At 38.5% G+C, this 16,579-nt stretch overlaps 1 protein-coding gene across 1 annotated transcript in view; it reads right to left on the reverse strand.

Annotated features, from left to right (window-relative positions):
• LOC129249212 (zinc finger protein 624) overlaps window positions 1-16,579 on the reverse strand; it is a 58,778-nt gene that overhangs the window by 12,996 nt on the left and 29,203 nt on the right. Inside the window, exon 4 of the mRNA XM_054888898.1 lies at window positions 6,523-6,726. Within this exon, the coding sequence (XP_054744873.1) occupies window positions 6,523-6,726 (204 nt within the window). The remainder of the gene's footprint in view (window positions 1-6,522; window positions 6,727-16,579) is intronic.

The raw sequence follows: 16,579 nt of genomic DNA on the forward strand, positions 1-16,579 counted from the left end.
TTTTTTCTAAAACTTGGTAGAAAAGACGTTCCGTTGATGGTTGATATTATTACAGGACAAAATCCAGCATATGATCACCATTGGAATCATTGAGGACCTGATTTGCCTGTATTGCTTAGAGGAGGCGGATAGCACTGAGCATTTTCTCTCTGAGTGCCCTGCTTTTGCTAGACCAAGGCAATGAATTTTGGGTTCCGATGTCATGAGAACGAGTAAAATTCGCTCTCTCTCACTGGTGAATATTCTCAGGTGTGGTTAATTTTTACTCTCCACAGCTTTGAATACAATGGGTTTTTTAGCCTGAGTGGCTTAGGAGTTACCAATCTCTCGAAGCTTCTTGGTTCGCCTGTTTTTTTTTTCAAATTTAATTTCCATCACTCAAAATAACTTTTTTTATCATTCAGTAATTTTTTTAAATTGATGACGGATTTGCTTGTCAACAAACTACAAGTTTTCCTCAACAAGTGCCTACGGCGGATTCCGCGCATCTGTTGGCCCTGAACAATCTCCAACTTAGATCTTTGGGGTCAAAGCAAGCAACTATCAATCCAGTATAAGATAAAACTAAGGACGTGAAAATGGGTCTTATCGGGCATACCTTACGAAAGAACACAACTGAATACTGCAGAAAAACGGTAGAATGGAACCCGTAAGGTAGCAGACGTTAAGGTCGGCCTAAGTGCACATGCAAAAGAAGGCTTTAAAAGGCGTTGAGTGTGACCAGAAAGTCATTTAAGGAAATTAAAATCATTACGAAGGACTATAAGCGATGGGAACGTTGTGTGAAGACCAATGTAACATCATCATCACCATATTAGCATTGCAGTCCGGGGTGAATCATTGCCTCCTCTACAATACGTCTCCGTTCTTCTCGAAAGCTCGCTTTCGCTCGATGTTGTGAGATTCTCTTCTTACGTATGTATGTCGCCTTCTACGCCTTGCAACCATCGTCGCCGTGGCCGACCTCACCTTCTTGCTCCTTCAGGATTTGCTTCAAAAACTGCTTTGGTCGCTCTTTTGCTACTCATTCGTGGAACGCGTCCATACCACGGTAATCTTTGTGACTTTATAAACCGCGTTACATTTCGCCCCGCGAGTAAAACACTGAGCTCGTGGTTATACCGTATGCGTATGTACCGTCTTCTAATCGTGTAGGACCGAATAGTTTTCTGAAGATTTCTCTTTCAAATCACAAATCTTCACAAATCACAAATAAATTGACGTCATTAACTTTAAGGACCATTGTTTCACAACCGTAGTTGAGAACCGGTCTTATTATAGTTTTGTACATCTGGAGCTTTTGTTTCTTTGTTGTTTGTTGGATTCGTGGCAGTATGATTTATGACTGATAAAGCGTCGTCAGCCTCAAACCAGGTTTTTCTCACCTCTTTTCTTTCGGTCCCTTCTTTTCCGCGCGCAGGCGAAATGAGGAGATTGGCTGGCATCATGTCGTAGGTTCAGCCATCCAGTAACACATCCCTTCCCTTTATGGTGCCACACTCATATAACTTCGGGACAAAAGGAATTGATGATGATGATTATCAATTTTTCGGATGTTAACAATGAAAGTTCGCAAAACAGCTAATTTTTTGAACAAGAAATTGCTAGGGAACGTACAGGGTGTTTATCTAAATCAGTGTGCCAAGGTGCTTTGATTATCACAAATTTTAGCGGCTCCGCATATTTCTTACAACAGAATTCTTAAATTCTTCTAAAACTATCAAATTTCCATGTATACAAAGTAGATTAAAAGGATGCGTTTCCAAAGAAAGAAGCCACTCAAATAGTTGGTGCAGCTACCACTTGAAAAAAAATGCAATTTATTCAGCCAATACTCCACCGCCTCGCCGCCGTACCTCAAAAACATCTGCCACCGCATGTATGTAAGTGAATGTGTGTATGCGAACATGAATATGAACGTGTCTCGGCTCGCTTGGACACGCATGTAAAATTGTAATAAACCAAACAATGCAGCCAATGATCCAAATCAGAGGGAATCGCAACGCGCAAACAGCTACCAACGAGCGCATATTTCAAGGTTAAATTGACTTCAATAACCGCCACCGCATTTACCCACCATTACCGGGCACACACGTACATGGGACAGGTCGACAACGACAGGCCGACAAGCGAGCGACCATTGTAAAACCAAAAAACTGTCGCGCCCGCGCTTTGGCGATCATCGTCAACCGCCACAGCATCAGCAGCACCAGTATCACAACAATGCAGACCGGCAATCATTGCGCTATACTCGTACTTGTCTTTGTCGTCGTCATCATCGTCCACCTCATCTTCGTTCATTCTTCGGGGCCAGAGTGAGTTTGTGCATGTGACGTTGTGTCGCCGTCGTTCTCGTTCTCGTCCTCGTCGTCTTCATCATCAACATCATCATCATCATTTTCTGCGCACAACATGAATGCGATCAGGGGCGGACAGCGCATTACAACAACAATACTAACCAACTACCAGCGATACTCGTATCAGTGGCAAATGCACAGCGCAGCCAATTGGCTCAAGCAGCCAATGTTAGCTTCTGGCAATCTCTTCAAGGGGCCATTGGTGGCGGTGGCAGTGGCAGTGGCGGTGGCGGTGACGGTGACGTTGGTGTATCGACTGTTGCAAAATATTACAGGAATTCAATGCGCATATCAAAGCGATCGATAAGTCACGATTCCTGAGGGTATGGCTTGGAATTCGTTGTCGGTTGGTTGGTTGGTTTGTTGGCGGCTTAGTGGTTCGTTCGCTGGCTGTTTGGTTGGCCATTGATTTTATTTGGTTGAGTTGCGCGTCGTTAAAATTTCTATTTGTTTTCTTTATTCATTTTTCTCATTATTTTCTCCTTTTTTTTGCAGTTTGCAGCAACCTGCATTGGTTTAGTTGGCGTACCTGTGTGCGTGTGTGTGTGTTTACTTCTAAGACATCAGCGGCGTGCAGGCAGAGGATTATGCCATGCAGCAATATCAGTAGCGGCAGATGGGACTTTTTCTTGCTTTTCCTGCACTTTTTTTTGGCCACTTGTAAATGTTCGCCCATCAATTTATGCATGCAACGGCTGCTGGAAACGGTTGCGAACATTGCAATTATGCCTTTGCATTTTTACAGAGCCTTATCGGTCGGGCTTAGAACCGCCGTTGCTGCTCTTGGCGCTGCTACCAACAATGTGCACCTCCACGGCGCGAAGTGAGTGTGTTTATGCGATGATGAGTTGCTGCAAAAGGGCCAAGTGGATAGCGCCAAGGTGACCAAAATAAGTAGCGAATTAAGCAGATAATTATCGCAAGTCATTGTGAGGAATAGGCCGACATAAGCAGTCAATGTAGTGATTAGTTCAAAAAGTGCATGCATAACTAAGTATGGATGTGTGTGTGAGAGTATACACATACAGATGTAAATGTGTTTGGTGTGTAGGAGCAAGCGCGCGTATTTTTCCAATTGCATTTTCTGGAATTCGCATACATTTTTCGCAGCTCTTCTGCCCTTTCTTTTAATTCACCAATAAATGCGATATTTCAATTTCTTCAAAATACGCTCCTGCCTTGGCGATTGCCTATTCAGTTAAGCACAATTTTTTTCATCTGAACTACAGTTTCTTGCTGGGAAAAGGAGGAAGAGGCAAGCGTTCAGGTCGCATGAGCGTAGTGATTTTGGTTATCCATAGCACAAAATTAGGCAACGACATTTTTAACCCTAAAATCAAAAGATTCGTAAATTTTCCAAACTATCCTCTCGAGATGTGCAAAAAACATAAATGTGTAAAAATGAAAATGTTGGGAAATCAAGTTTGAAAGTTTATTTATTTTCTTGATTGGCGCGATAACCGATTTGCGCCATTTTGGCCGAATTTAACACATATACATATGTATGGTATATATTTCTTTGCCATGCGAATCGGTGCCAGTTGGGTACATCAATTGAAGCAAGCTGCTTCTTCACCGGCGCTTTCCAACGCAGTTTAGGCCTTGCTCTTCCTCTGGTACTAGCTCTCATCTCTAGCTGGAACACAGTTGGAGGAAGTTACTAAAAGAGTTAGCGAACACAGAGTCAGTACTATACCAGCTATTAAGTACGTTGGATGGGCTCTGAGGCCAATTTCTTCTTTTCGAAATCCACGGTTAGCAAACGGGTTACTTCAACCTACAAGCGAGCTTGTCAGGCTGAGAGAGGCTGCAGATGGACCAAATTGATGTTACCTGTCATGTCCGATCGACTGTCGCAAACCCTCCTCTCACTAAGCAGAGGATAGTACAGACGCCTGGTTGGACTGATGACGGGCCACTTTCTGTGGGCGAAGCACATGGAAAAGGTGGGCATCTCAGACAGTGTACTCTGCCCAGCTTGTGAAGAGGAGGATGGGAAGGCGGACCACTTGCTGTGCGTCTGCCCCGCCTTCGCTCGAATCAGGTTTGAGATCTTTGGCACTGATATGTTGAGAATCGACCACCTTGGCTCCTTGGCACCACAAGATCTACTCAGATTTCTTCGGCGATCGGGTAGATTAAAAGAAAATTAAAAAGGGAGCCCGAGTGCTGTACAATAGACTTAATTGTATTTTAGTGCTGTATTTGATAGTTGTCCCGAAAAATAAGTACTTTAGTATTATGAGAGACAAAAGGCTTTCATTTAAATCCCACTAGGAGTATGCAAACAAAAAAAGGTTTAGTGACAGATGTAGCATTATTGCGGAAATGTTAAACGCGCGAGAGCTAAAACAAGGAAGGTGTCAATCGCTAGCAGGTGTGGCCATGCCAGGCACCTCGCGTCGTATATCCGCTGTATTAAGTCAACGTATCGACAATGTGCGATGCAGCGTTAGTTGTCGATGGAATGTATCGAAAGTAGTGAAAATTGGAGATTGGCATGGGATATAACAGCCGAAATAATAAAGAAATTGAGGACGCTAGAAAGGATTAGGCAAAGCAGCGGCGACTATTCGCTTTGTTTAGGAATATTCCTGCAACCAAGTATTTGACACCTATGTACATCGTAAAATTTTAACTAGCACAATGCACATATTTTACTAATTTTAATAAAATATGTATATGTAAGTGGCAACCCTATACAAAAATATTTCTAAATTAAGACTTTCTCAAACGCTTCATGTTATACCAGTATTGTAATATATTTTTCAACAACTATAGTTAATTAATCTATATTTTCAAGATAGATGGCAACATCTTTCAGAAATATTTCTGTATTTAGCTGTCTTCAAATATTTTTGATTAGATATTCACATTATAAAATTTTAATTAGTTCATTGCGTATATTTTATGAAGTAATCTTAATGAAATAAGTATGTAAGTGGCAACCCTATAAAAAAATGTGTTTCTGAATTAAGACTTCCTCAAACTCCTTTCCTTTGATACTCATGATGCCGTTCATTTTTAATTATCAAATTTAATTTATTTTAATTTTTATGACGTATGGTAACCTTGTACAGAAATATTTCTAGTTTAAATTGTATTTAAGTAACTTCGACTTGATATTCCCATCGTAAAATTTTAATTGGGTCATTGCACAAACTTTATTAATTTTAATAAAATATAAGGGCAACTCTGTAAAAAAATATTTCTGAATTAATGATTTCTCAAATTCCTATCATGTGATACCAATATTGGAATATATATTATTTCTGTAATTTTTAAACTACATATTATATTAAATTAATTAACATTTTCAAGATAGATAGCAACCCTGCTTAAAATGTTTCTGGATTAAATTGTCTCAAATACCTCTGATTTGATAATCGCATCGTAAAATTTTGATTGGCACATTGCGCAAATTTTATTAATTTTAATAAAGTATGTGTATGTATATGTAAATGGCAACCCTATGCAAAAATATGTTTGAATTACGACTTTCTCAAACTTCTTTGGTATCAATATTGTAGTAATTTTTATTACATTCTCAGGGAGTATATTTTTTAGGTCATCGTGGTCTCCGCTTTGGTCTACGTCTCCGGTATCCGAACAGTTTAGAAATTTTAATAATAAATATGTAGGCTCTACTATTTTGGGACCCAGGCCGATGGCCCTGGCAGCCAACGCTTGATATCTTTAAGAGGAATGATTATTTAAAATTATTGCTGTTACAAATAAATAAAAAATTCGAAACTATTTCACAAACACATTTGGTCTACATTTGGAAGAAATCAGCCAATACTTCGCACGGCCTTCAACACTTCAAGGAAGCTGTGACTCCACTAAAAAGCCATTGGAAATTAATCTGCATATACTTATTGTATATATGTAGATCGATTCAAAACAGTTTCATACCAACTGGGCGAAATCATTGCAATAATAGGCAGACTACAGCGGGACGGATGATTTGGTCAAGAGATACATACATTTTTTAATATTAAGTTGAAAAATATTTTTTCGAAAAAAAAACCAAAATCTTTAATTTTCGGCCACTAACCGAATACTACTATTTTACTAATACTGTAGAAATAATTTTTTTGCAGATGCTATGCAGTTTGACTTTACTAAATTTTTAAGAAATATTTTACGATATCTAAGCACTCACCTTTTTAAATGCAACAAACTTTTCCCTTCATAGTTGCATGATGGCTCGTTACATTTGAGCTTCTCCTGAGCATGCGATGCTATGTGAATTCGCAGTGAAGTTGCGTTGGGTGCGACATATTTGCAGCCCTCATTATTGCATGCATTTTTCTGACTTTCCGACGGCGTAGCGATGTGGCTGACACTGTGCTTTTTTAGCATATAACTGCAAGCAAAAATAAGAGAGTTTTTGGTTTTGATGTGCAATAAAAAGCTAATAATAAATTGAATAACTCAAAAAATACAATTAATATAGTTTTGTAGAGCAGAAGGAGTTCTATCGAATGATTATTTACTCTTTGCCAAACAGCAAATAAATCATTGTAAAATAAAAGAAAATATAAAAACGCTACGAACTTATTCCCCAACCCAAAACATACATGCAGTTGGAACCAGCTACTTGATTTCACTTTCGTTCGCCCAGGTAAAGTTTTAGAAGTTAATTATTTCATTTATTTTCATATTAATTTGTATTGATTTAAATATCAAACTTTTCGCTTAAGTCCTCGTTGATTCACCAAAATTGCTAGATGTTGGAAATTATTTCGAAAATAACTCGCGAAAGGGGTTCTATTTCCTTGAACAATAGTTTTATATTCAAATACAAATGCGCCCTTAAATTTTCTTATGATCTGAAAATGTTAAAACGCCATTTATGCCATGGAGATTTTCACGAATGAGCAGCCTCTGGAAATTGTTAAAAATGACCATTGAAACTCTGAAATCGGTGGTCGCAACTGTAAGTCGTTTAAGGCGGTTGCAATAAACGACCCACAAGAGAGGCCGTGTGTGCAAGGCAAACCAACATATTTACTATTAAATCAGTGGAACAACGCACCGGAGAAAATACCAAAAATATAAGCTTGAGTTCGAAATGAGTCAAATGAATTAAATCTAAGTCAGTTTAAGACTCCTAATAATTCAATCATAGTACATCTGGAAGTGCAGCTCGCAATAAAATAAAAGGACATCACATTTTTCACCAGTTTTCACTAATTTAATTTTTTTTTAATTTTTATTTTTAAATTTTCATTATTTTGGTTTAACAAAACCATATAAGGCGCCTTGGATTTACTATTTCTCTGCTCGCTTGATGAAAAAAGAGCATGTGAAAGCAACAACAAGGTTATCGAGACAGATTCGCCGCTAGTGAGTATGGCTGTACCTCATCAATCTCGTATAAATCACTATTTTTAATACTGCCAACTTTCTTCCAAGAGAGGATCATTAAACACGAAGAAAAATACTGGACAAATTACTTTTCCAATATACGCATGAATAACAAAACATACATTAAAATTAAGGGGTTATGTGGATTAAAAAAAGTGTTAAAGATACCACACCTTGTATTTAATAAAGACGATATTGATATTGACTTCCTTTATGCAAATCTGGCTGGTAACAATACTAGTGACAACATTGTTCTTACTGAAAACTTACATAAAATAAATGCATTAGCCTATAAGTTTGAACAAATACATCGCCAGAACCAGCAACTCGGAGATACAAATTTTACAGCTCATGTCGAAAGTAGTGTATTCGAATTAGCTAACACAGCTGAGCCAATTGTACATTTTACGAGCAGCATAACAGCTGATGGTGAACAAACTACAGTTGAATCTCGATACACTTTTATAAACGCGGAGAAAATTTACATAATCTTACGATTAAAAAATAATAAAAAGAGGTGTGGGGAAGACGGTATCTCAAACTTTTTGCTAAAGAAAACAACAAACACTTTCTGGAGATTCTTAGCAATTATCTTTAATCACTCACTTAACATAGGCTAACATGGAAAACAGCAAAAATAAAATGCATTCTAAAACCAAATACTGAACTTAGTTCTCTTGTTAATTACATCCCGATATCTCTTCTTTAAAATATTAGTAAATTATTGGAAGATTTTTTGCTTGAAAAAATAAAACAACATATTGAAGAGCGACATGTCTTAAAAGACTATCAATTTGAGTACCGGCCATATCATTCAACATGTCACGCAATAACTTTACTCTCTGATTTTATTTGTAGTAATTTAAATCGACGACAGGCGACGATATTAGTCAGTCTAGATTTGGAAAAAGCATTCAATACTGCTTGGCTGGAAGGAATCTTATTTAAAATGTACAGGAAGTTCAACTTTGAAAAAAAATCTTTGCATAATGTTGTATAGTTATTTAAAAGAGCGATCATTTTATGTTAATGAAGGTATATTTAATTCTTTGACAAGAGACGTTAGCTCAGGTGTGCCACAAGGTTCTTTGTTGGGGCCAATTCTTCTTAGCTGATTTCCCTGACCCACCATTAAGTTCCGAAATTAATAATTGCGATGTTAAGGGGTTAGGGGTAGTCAGAGGCCCGAAAAAATTATGATTTTCACGACTTTTGACTTCACCAAAATTTCAAAAAAAAAAATTAATAATTGCAAAAGTTATCGCTGTTTGTGTGAAGCCCGTTTCCCCAGAAGTCCCTTGCGGTGAACATCACAAGTCCTTGCAGATTCATCTAAAACCAATCGGACAAGAAAAATTAGTTTTATTAATAGATAATCTTGTGCCTGATCGAAGCTTTTTTTTTTTTCAAAATGAACAAAATGGCGGCCTCAGAAAATTTTTTCCAGATTTTAGAAAAAAAACCAACAGTTAATTGTTAAAAAAAAATCGAAATTTTTGAAAAAAAAAAATCCTTCGATCAGGCACAAGTTTTTTATGTTTTTCAAAAGCTGTATAAATTTTATTGAAATCTACGTAGCGGTTTTTAAGTTACAGTGTTCACCAGTTTGAAAAACATAGTTTTGAGAAAAACGCATTTAAAGTTTTGCCATCGGCTCCGGAGCGGCCGAGCGCCCTTTGTTAATTGTTGAATAACTTGAAAAGTATTTGTCGGATTCACTTCAAATTTTTACACAATATTTTTAAAACATTATACTTTAAGAAAATGCAAAAAACAAAAAATCGATTTTTTGAAAATTCTGACTACCCCTAACCCCTTAAAGTGCTCATATACGCAGATGATATATTGTGATGTCACCAACGCATAACCAAAGCCAGTGAAGGCGTTAACTCATACCTAAATGAATTAAATACATACTTTCACAAATAGAAGCTAAAACTAAACTTCAATAAAAGCGTAACAACTATTGTTAAAGGAATACGTAAAAACTTATATCCAAATGCTCGTAAATATGAGCCTCAAATTAAAATAAATTCAACATAAAATACAAAGAACAAATTAAATACTTGGGCATAATTTTGGGTAGCAAATTCACCTTTGTACAATAAGACATGTAGATTTCATTTTGACAAAAGCAAAAAAAATGTTCTTTAGCTATTGTAATTTATTAAGAAGGCAGGGTGGACTATCGAACTGTATTAAATAATTATTTGTTTGTAAATATTTATTTTAATACAGTTCGATAGTCCACCCTGCCTTCTTAATAAATTACAATAGCTAAAGAACATTTTTTTTAATTATAATTAATTATAATTAGACCAATCATATCTTATGCTCATCCGATATGGTTCAACATTTCTTCTAGCCAAATGGAGAGACTCAGACGATTTGAACGATATGTTTTAAGAATTTATAGCGGTCTTAATCGCCAACCTTACAGAAGTGGTACTTTTCGGAAAAGAGTTTCTAATAAAAGTTTATATGAAAAATGTAAAATATCACGCATAGACTTTTTCTTAATGAAATCGTCAGTAAGATTTGTTGATAAACTGACATTCATAGAAAATGAACTGATAAACAAATATCTGTCAAAGGCAAGGGAAATATCATTACCTCTAACAGAAAAATATGTATCACCAATATATTTAAAAATACTAAAAAATAATAATATGTTACATAAAAATAGTAAAGCAATCTATTATCATAGGCGATACAATACTTACAACTTCAACGATGAAAATTTAGTTTGTAACATTTATAGCCAAATAAATTATAGAAGTTTAATATACGTTATCTCCTTTTTAAGCCCTTTTTGGGAGAATATAAATAAGTTTTAAAATTATGCCAAAGACATTCCAAATAATAATCATAACCTATTGTATAATCAAAAGAAAAAAAAAGTTTTAAACTCTATGTTAAAATGATTTTGGGCAATAAATGAAATGAAATGAAGTTTCATTAAAGAGGGAAACAAACGGTTTTAAAATAAAAAATAAATAAATAATTAGTGCGAACGCTTCTCTTAGATGTTTGGCCGAGATCCTCCCCCTATTGGCTGCGTGCATCTTGACGTTGTTCCACAAATGGAGGAACCTACAATTTTAAGTTGACTCCGAAAGGCAAATGGTTTTGTGAGGAGCTTTTTCATGGCAGAAATACACTCGGAGGTTTGTCATTGCCTGCCGGTTTGTATAATTTTGCTGTTTCATGCACGGAGATTCGAACTTACGCACTCCAGAATGGTAGTCACGCACCAAACCATTCGGCCACGGCAGCCAACAGTAGAATGTTTAGCTCGGGTTAAAGTCCAACACTAACGGGAGATAAAGTCATTCAATGCTTCCTCCTCGTAAAAAAAATATTATAATTTAAATCAAATCTTTTCTATCAAACAAATAAGTCTATTTAAAGACTTCCCGAAGTAACATTGATTAGAATAAGACACTTCTTCGGCACTATGGATGCAATAGTACGCCAGCCTGGTCCATGTTTTCACTACTCACTTGAGTTAGTAGATATGTAGGTAGATATTTTTAAAATTTGCCTACAAATTTTTTAATTACATTAAATCAAAGCAAAAGTAATTCGCACCAAAGTCACGTACCACCAAACTGATGTACGCCGGCACGTTCAATGGCCTGACAACATATAAAACAGGCAGCGCTAGCAGCGGTCACAAATGCAAAACTTCAACTGCAACAACAAAAACAGCAACACCACTATGGCGTACGCCCAAACACCAAACATAGCCACAGCGAGTGTCCACACGCAAAAAGGGCAACCAACATCTATGGATGGACGACGACGACGACGACGAGCGGTACTCACGGCATCACACATCCGCCGAAAGCGGAGACACACCAAGAGACGTACGGTCAGTCAGACACATTGTGTTGAAACGTCCGAAATGTAGAAATCGTAGGCAAAACTTTTGCAAACATCAATTACGAATGCTAATTAATCGGAACAACAGACGGTCGGCTCGAAGGTAAGGCGCGGGGTTGGTTGTCCAGGGGTCGCATAAAAAAAGAGAAAGCCTGCATAAGAAATAAATATTGCATTTATATTGGGCGACTAACAAAAGTTCGCAAATGTTGTTGGTGGCAATTTTGAAGAGTTAAGTAGTCCTACGGTAACTTATTTTAAAAGTTGCAAAAATTGGTGAGAGGAGATGAAACTCCAAATTATTCCTTTAAAGTCGTTACAAATTTCAGTGGAAATACTATGATAAAGATCCTTGGTCGCCTCGTAGCTGAAATTTGAGATTATTAGACTTTTGTTGTCGTGTACTTTATACGACGTTTTGGGAATAAAACTGCGGTACTGGAAGTCTATTCAAGCGAATACCACCTTGATCAAAAAGATCTCGGAATATTTTCAGAAAGGGGAGGGTGCAAAGGACTGCATGCATTGGCATCACCGGAGCATGTAAAACTAGTCCCTGAATGTCGTTCTGCACTTACTTTCCCGTCGACTTTTTGATTATTTTCATCGCAGCTCAATCAGGTTAATGGAAGTTGGCCTCTGGAGGCAATCTCTCAAGGGAAATGGTAGCATTTTAGAGCAGTTAAAACCGTATTTCTCCGAACTTCGAACGAATCTCTCTATCCGCAAACTAGAGTTTGAAGATCGTGCTAGGGCAATCTTTCCAACTAGGCTGGATTGGATCGAGGGGAAAATCTGCACCAAAGTTTGTAGCTCTGTCTTCCCTGACGGTTCCAAGATGGAATCGTGAGTCGAAGCAGGGGTTTTCTCTAATTCAGCCAATTTATCTATCTCCTTCAAACTGCCGAATACTGCTAGTGTTTTTCAAGCAGAAGTCTTTGCGATTCTACAGGCATGCAAAATGCTTAGGGAACGTGGGAGCGAGGGAGATATTAACATTTTCTCCGATAGTCAAGCCGCGATCAAGGCTCTAACGACGCCATGGTGTAGAACGAAATAAGTAAACTCCTGTAAGGAGGAAATCAAATCTCATGGGTGTGCAGGTAACATTTCTCTGATCTGGGTTCCAGGACATAGGAACATAGAGGGAAATGAAATTGCTGATAAGTTTGCAAGGAAGGGGAGTAAATTGGCCTCAGAGACGTTCTACCCGATCAGCGGCATCACCCTGCAGTTGTAAAAGGGGAACTGCACTATTTACTTCTCAGGAAAGCGCAGAAAAGATGGAGCTCCATTTCTTCGTGTGCTATTTCGAAAACCTTTTGGCCCCAGTACAATATGCGAAGGACTCAGAAAGTCATTTGGACTTTTCGCCATTCAATTTCCAAACTCGTAGCTGTGTTTACCGGTCACTAGACGAAGGTTTACTATTTAACCCCTATTGCAGAAGCTGTGGAGTCATTTCAGGGAAGAGACTGTTGAGCACTTTCTCTGTAAATGTCCGGGTTTGGCAGCTAGACGATTAAGGTCACTGGGTGCTTCTTTTTCCGACAGCCTGAGGCAGTGTCCAGGCTAAAGCGCATCATTCTTCTCCACTACATGAACACCTCTGGCTGGCTGTAAATATCTGCCTTTTGGAGGTCGCATAATGGTATCAAAACGGCGCTTCAGTGCTACTTGAGGAGTGCCACACCGGCACTTCAACCATTTCATCTACCTACTTACATATTCAGAAAATTCAAAATACAAGTTTATTCCTCAAAGGGGATATTATTGCCTTCAAAGTATTTTGTGTTTGCCAGCGTTTGATCCAGCTCTCGAATTCGATTTTTGCATTACGTCCTTTCGGCTGTAAAATCGCGTTCCCCCTAGGGGTTTTTTGACTCGATCAAACAAAAAGAGTCGCAAGGAGCCATATCAGGTGAATTCGATAGCTGTTTGATGATATTCGTTTCGTTCTTGGCGAAAAATTCAGAGATAATGGTGGCACTGTGCGACGTTGCGTTACCATGGCGCAAAATCCTCGAGTTGTTTTCCCACAAGTACTTTATTTTTTGACAAATTGCTTCACATAAACGTCTCATAACGCCCAAATAATAATCCTTGTTAACCTTCTGGTAAAAAGTCGTGTGATACAATACAGATCTAATTCATGAAAACCACGAGCTTCGCTTCCCTTTTTGACTGAAAGCGGCGTGGTTTTCTTGGTCTTAGTTCATTCGGAGCTCTTCATTCACTCGCGTGATGTCTGGTCTGCGTGTCGCACTCACAAGCCTACGTCTCGTCTCCAGTTATGATGTGTTTGATAAATGTTGGGTTGGATTTATATTTGGAATCTGTATTATTTTGTTTTGGTTCATTCGGAGCTCTCCACTCACTCGTCTAATGTCTGGACTGTGTGTTGTACTCACGAATTCCCGTCATGTCCTGAACGGATAAATAAGCAATGTTTAAGTGCTGTGCCAGCTCTCTGATAGTTAATTTGCGGGAACTTTTTGATCAAGTATCCTCTGGTATCCTCTGAGCGAATTTTGAGATATAATCAAAACCGAGGTCGTGGAAAGCTAGATTAACAGCATGAGAATAACATTTTGTTATATCCTTGTTCACTCCGCTTGGGTGTATAGGGCGTCGACAACACTCTCCAATCGCATACGGCTCTGGACTGTTTATTTTGCGTAGTCCCATGTCTTGTCGCCATCTGCTAGTTCGCGCAACATCGCCCTTCGTCAAGTGATCTTTGGCCGACAGCAACCTCTCCTCCCTTGCGGGTTCAGGTCCAGTGCGATCTAATAATATTCCGTATATATGTAAATAATTGGGATTGGCTCCCCTTTGTTGGACGTTTTGGTCGAGCTCTACTTCTTATATATGGAGTGCATCTTGGTGTGTTTTTTCCATAAATCGAGGGACTTACAATTTTATGCCTCAAAAAGAAGCAACACATCTTAAGTTTTTGCTGTATACCAGGATTTCAAAGACTCACTCTTTCGTGATCTGTACTGGGCGCTTGAACTGAGCTGCGGCTTGTTAGGTTAGCAGTGGCTCGATGTTAATGAGTCATCAGCATGTGGCGATGGATCAAATTTATTTAAGGGGTGACTATTTATAATATTTTCGAACTTTATGAGCACAAATGACGCGGCTTCTGCTGCGATACTTACTGCACGCGACGCTCCCAGCAACCCTCTGCTGGGTTCGCAGGACAATCGAATATCCACTTAATACTGCGTAGTTTCATTTCGCTTCCTAGACTGTTGAAATCAAACAAACGTTCTTCCGTGAGCTCCTTCTGGGCTCTCACAAATATTGTTTCATTATCACTTCGGCGGCCGCCGTAGCCAAATGGGTTGGAATTCACAGAGAGAACGTAGGTTCGAATCTCGGGGAAACACCAAAATTAAGAAAACAATTTTTCTAATAGCGGTCGCCCTTCGGCAGGCAATGGCAAACCTCCGAGTGTATTTCTGCCATGAAAAAGTTCCTCATAAAAGGAGTCGGCTTGAAACTGTATGCCCCTCCATTTTTGGAACAACATCAAGACGCACACCACAAATAGGAGGAGGAGCTCGGCCAAACACCCAAAAAGGGTGTAAGCGCCAATTATATGTATATATCACTTCGAGTTCTGTTGGGCACTCCTCGACGTTCTACGAAGTTATGCAGGCACAAGAGAAATGCGTCACTTGAAAGCACTTTAATGACTTCTGAGTGCGCCGCTCGTGTTGTTAAGCAGTTGAAAAATGGAACCCTTTGTTGCCCCTTCTTCGCCTGACGGACCGCAGACGAAATATACCACAGAGTTAGTAAGATCTCTTAAGGTCCACAATTTAATCTTTTAAGGCCATAATATGGAGTGAAAGATTCCCATTACTGTGAATGGCGGCACTCACTAGTGAATATGTTTTTTTTATAATATTAAATTATTGTATTGCCTCAATTAAAAAGAAAAAAGGTCTCCCATTTTTTTAACTCACCAAGCAAACTTTTGTTAGTCCGCCCGTGTGCACATCATCTACAGATAAGTTTGTCTGTTTGCCTTACAAAGACCTTTGCAATGGAGTTGAAGGCGATGGTAGTGACCAGCAGCAGACGTGGCGTCGGCAGAAAAGTTTTTCTAATTACTGGTGACATTTCTAGAAATTCGAGAAAAATGAAGTGAATCATGCACAGAATATATAATTTGATTGATTTTTCAATTGGTATTTGAAAAAAAAAAAATAATTAAATGGGCAACTGAGCTCAATGAAGTTTGATATTGAAGTTGCGTTGCGAAGTTTGCATGCTGAGTAATGAAATTGAATTCCAACAACTAAATTTGGTTTGCAGAAAATTTTAATAATCTTAAAGAGTTGCGAATGCTTCACCAACAGTTTCAGCATTTCCTTCCCAACATTTCTTCAACCTTTTCTCCACCCTCCTTTCAACAAACGCAACTCTTACGCGCGTCGACGTTTCACTTCTCTTGAAGAACATCAAACGAGTATTGCATATAAATATTCCAAATGCTCGTTTCCGTCTGCTGCTCATTTGACATTTACAACAAAGCAAAAATGGAATAGAAAAACACAAATTACAAAAAAAAAAAAACAACAAAAAATGCGCAAAAAATCCTACCTTGCACTAGTAATGCGCAACATTAACAAAGTTTCAATCTTTAATCTAAATTTGTGTTTACGACAAAACGACAACCCAGCAACCAACCAACCAGCAAACAAATGTCCCCAACACCCCGAAAGCGACAAGCTTTCCGGCTACTGGCCCACCCACCACTACCCCTACATGCAGGATAACGTTTTACCGACATTGTCATGCATTTCTAATGATAACGCGACTGCCTTAAAGCACAACAGCAACAGCACAACAATCGGATGCAGCCAACAACACCAGTAACAAGCCAGTATTTTAATAAGTAGGTATTTGTAGGCGTTGGCGGGGTGACGAGCACCAGCATCAGCACCAGC

This window comes from Anastrepha obliqua, chromosome 5 (genome assembly GCF_027943255.1).
Source record: "Anastrepha obliqua isolate idAnaObli1 chromosome 5, idAnaObli1_1.0, whole genome shotgun sequence".
NCBI classification, from domain to species: Eukaryota; Metazoa; Arthropoda; class Insecta; order Diptera; family Tephritidae; genus Anastrepha; species Anastrepha obliqua.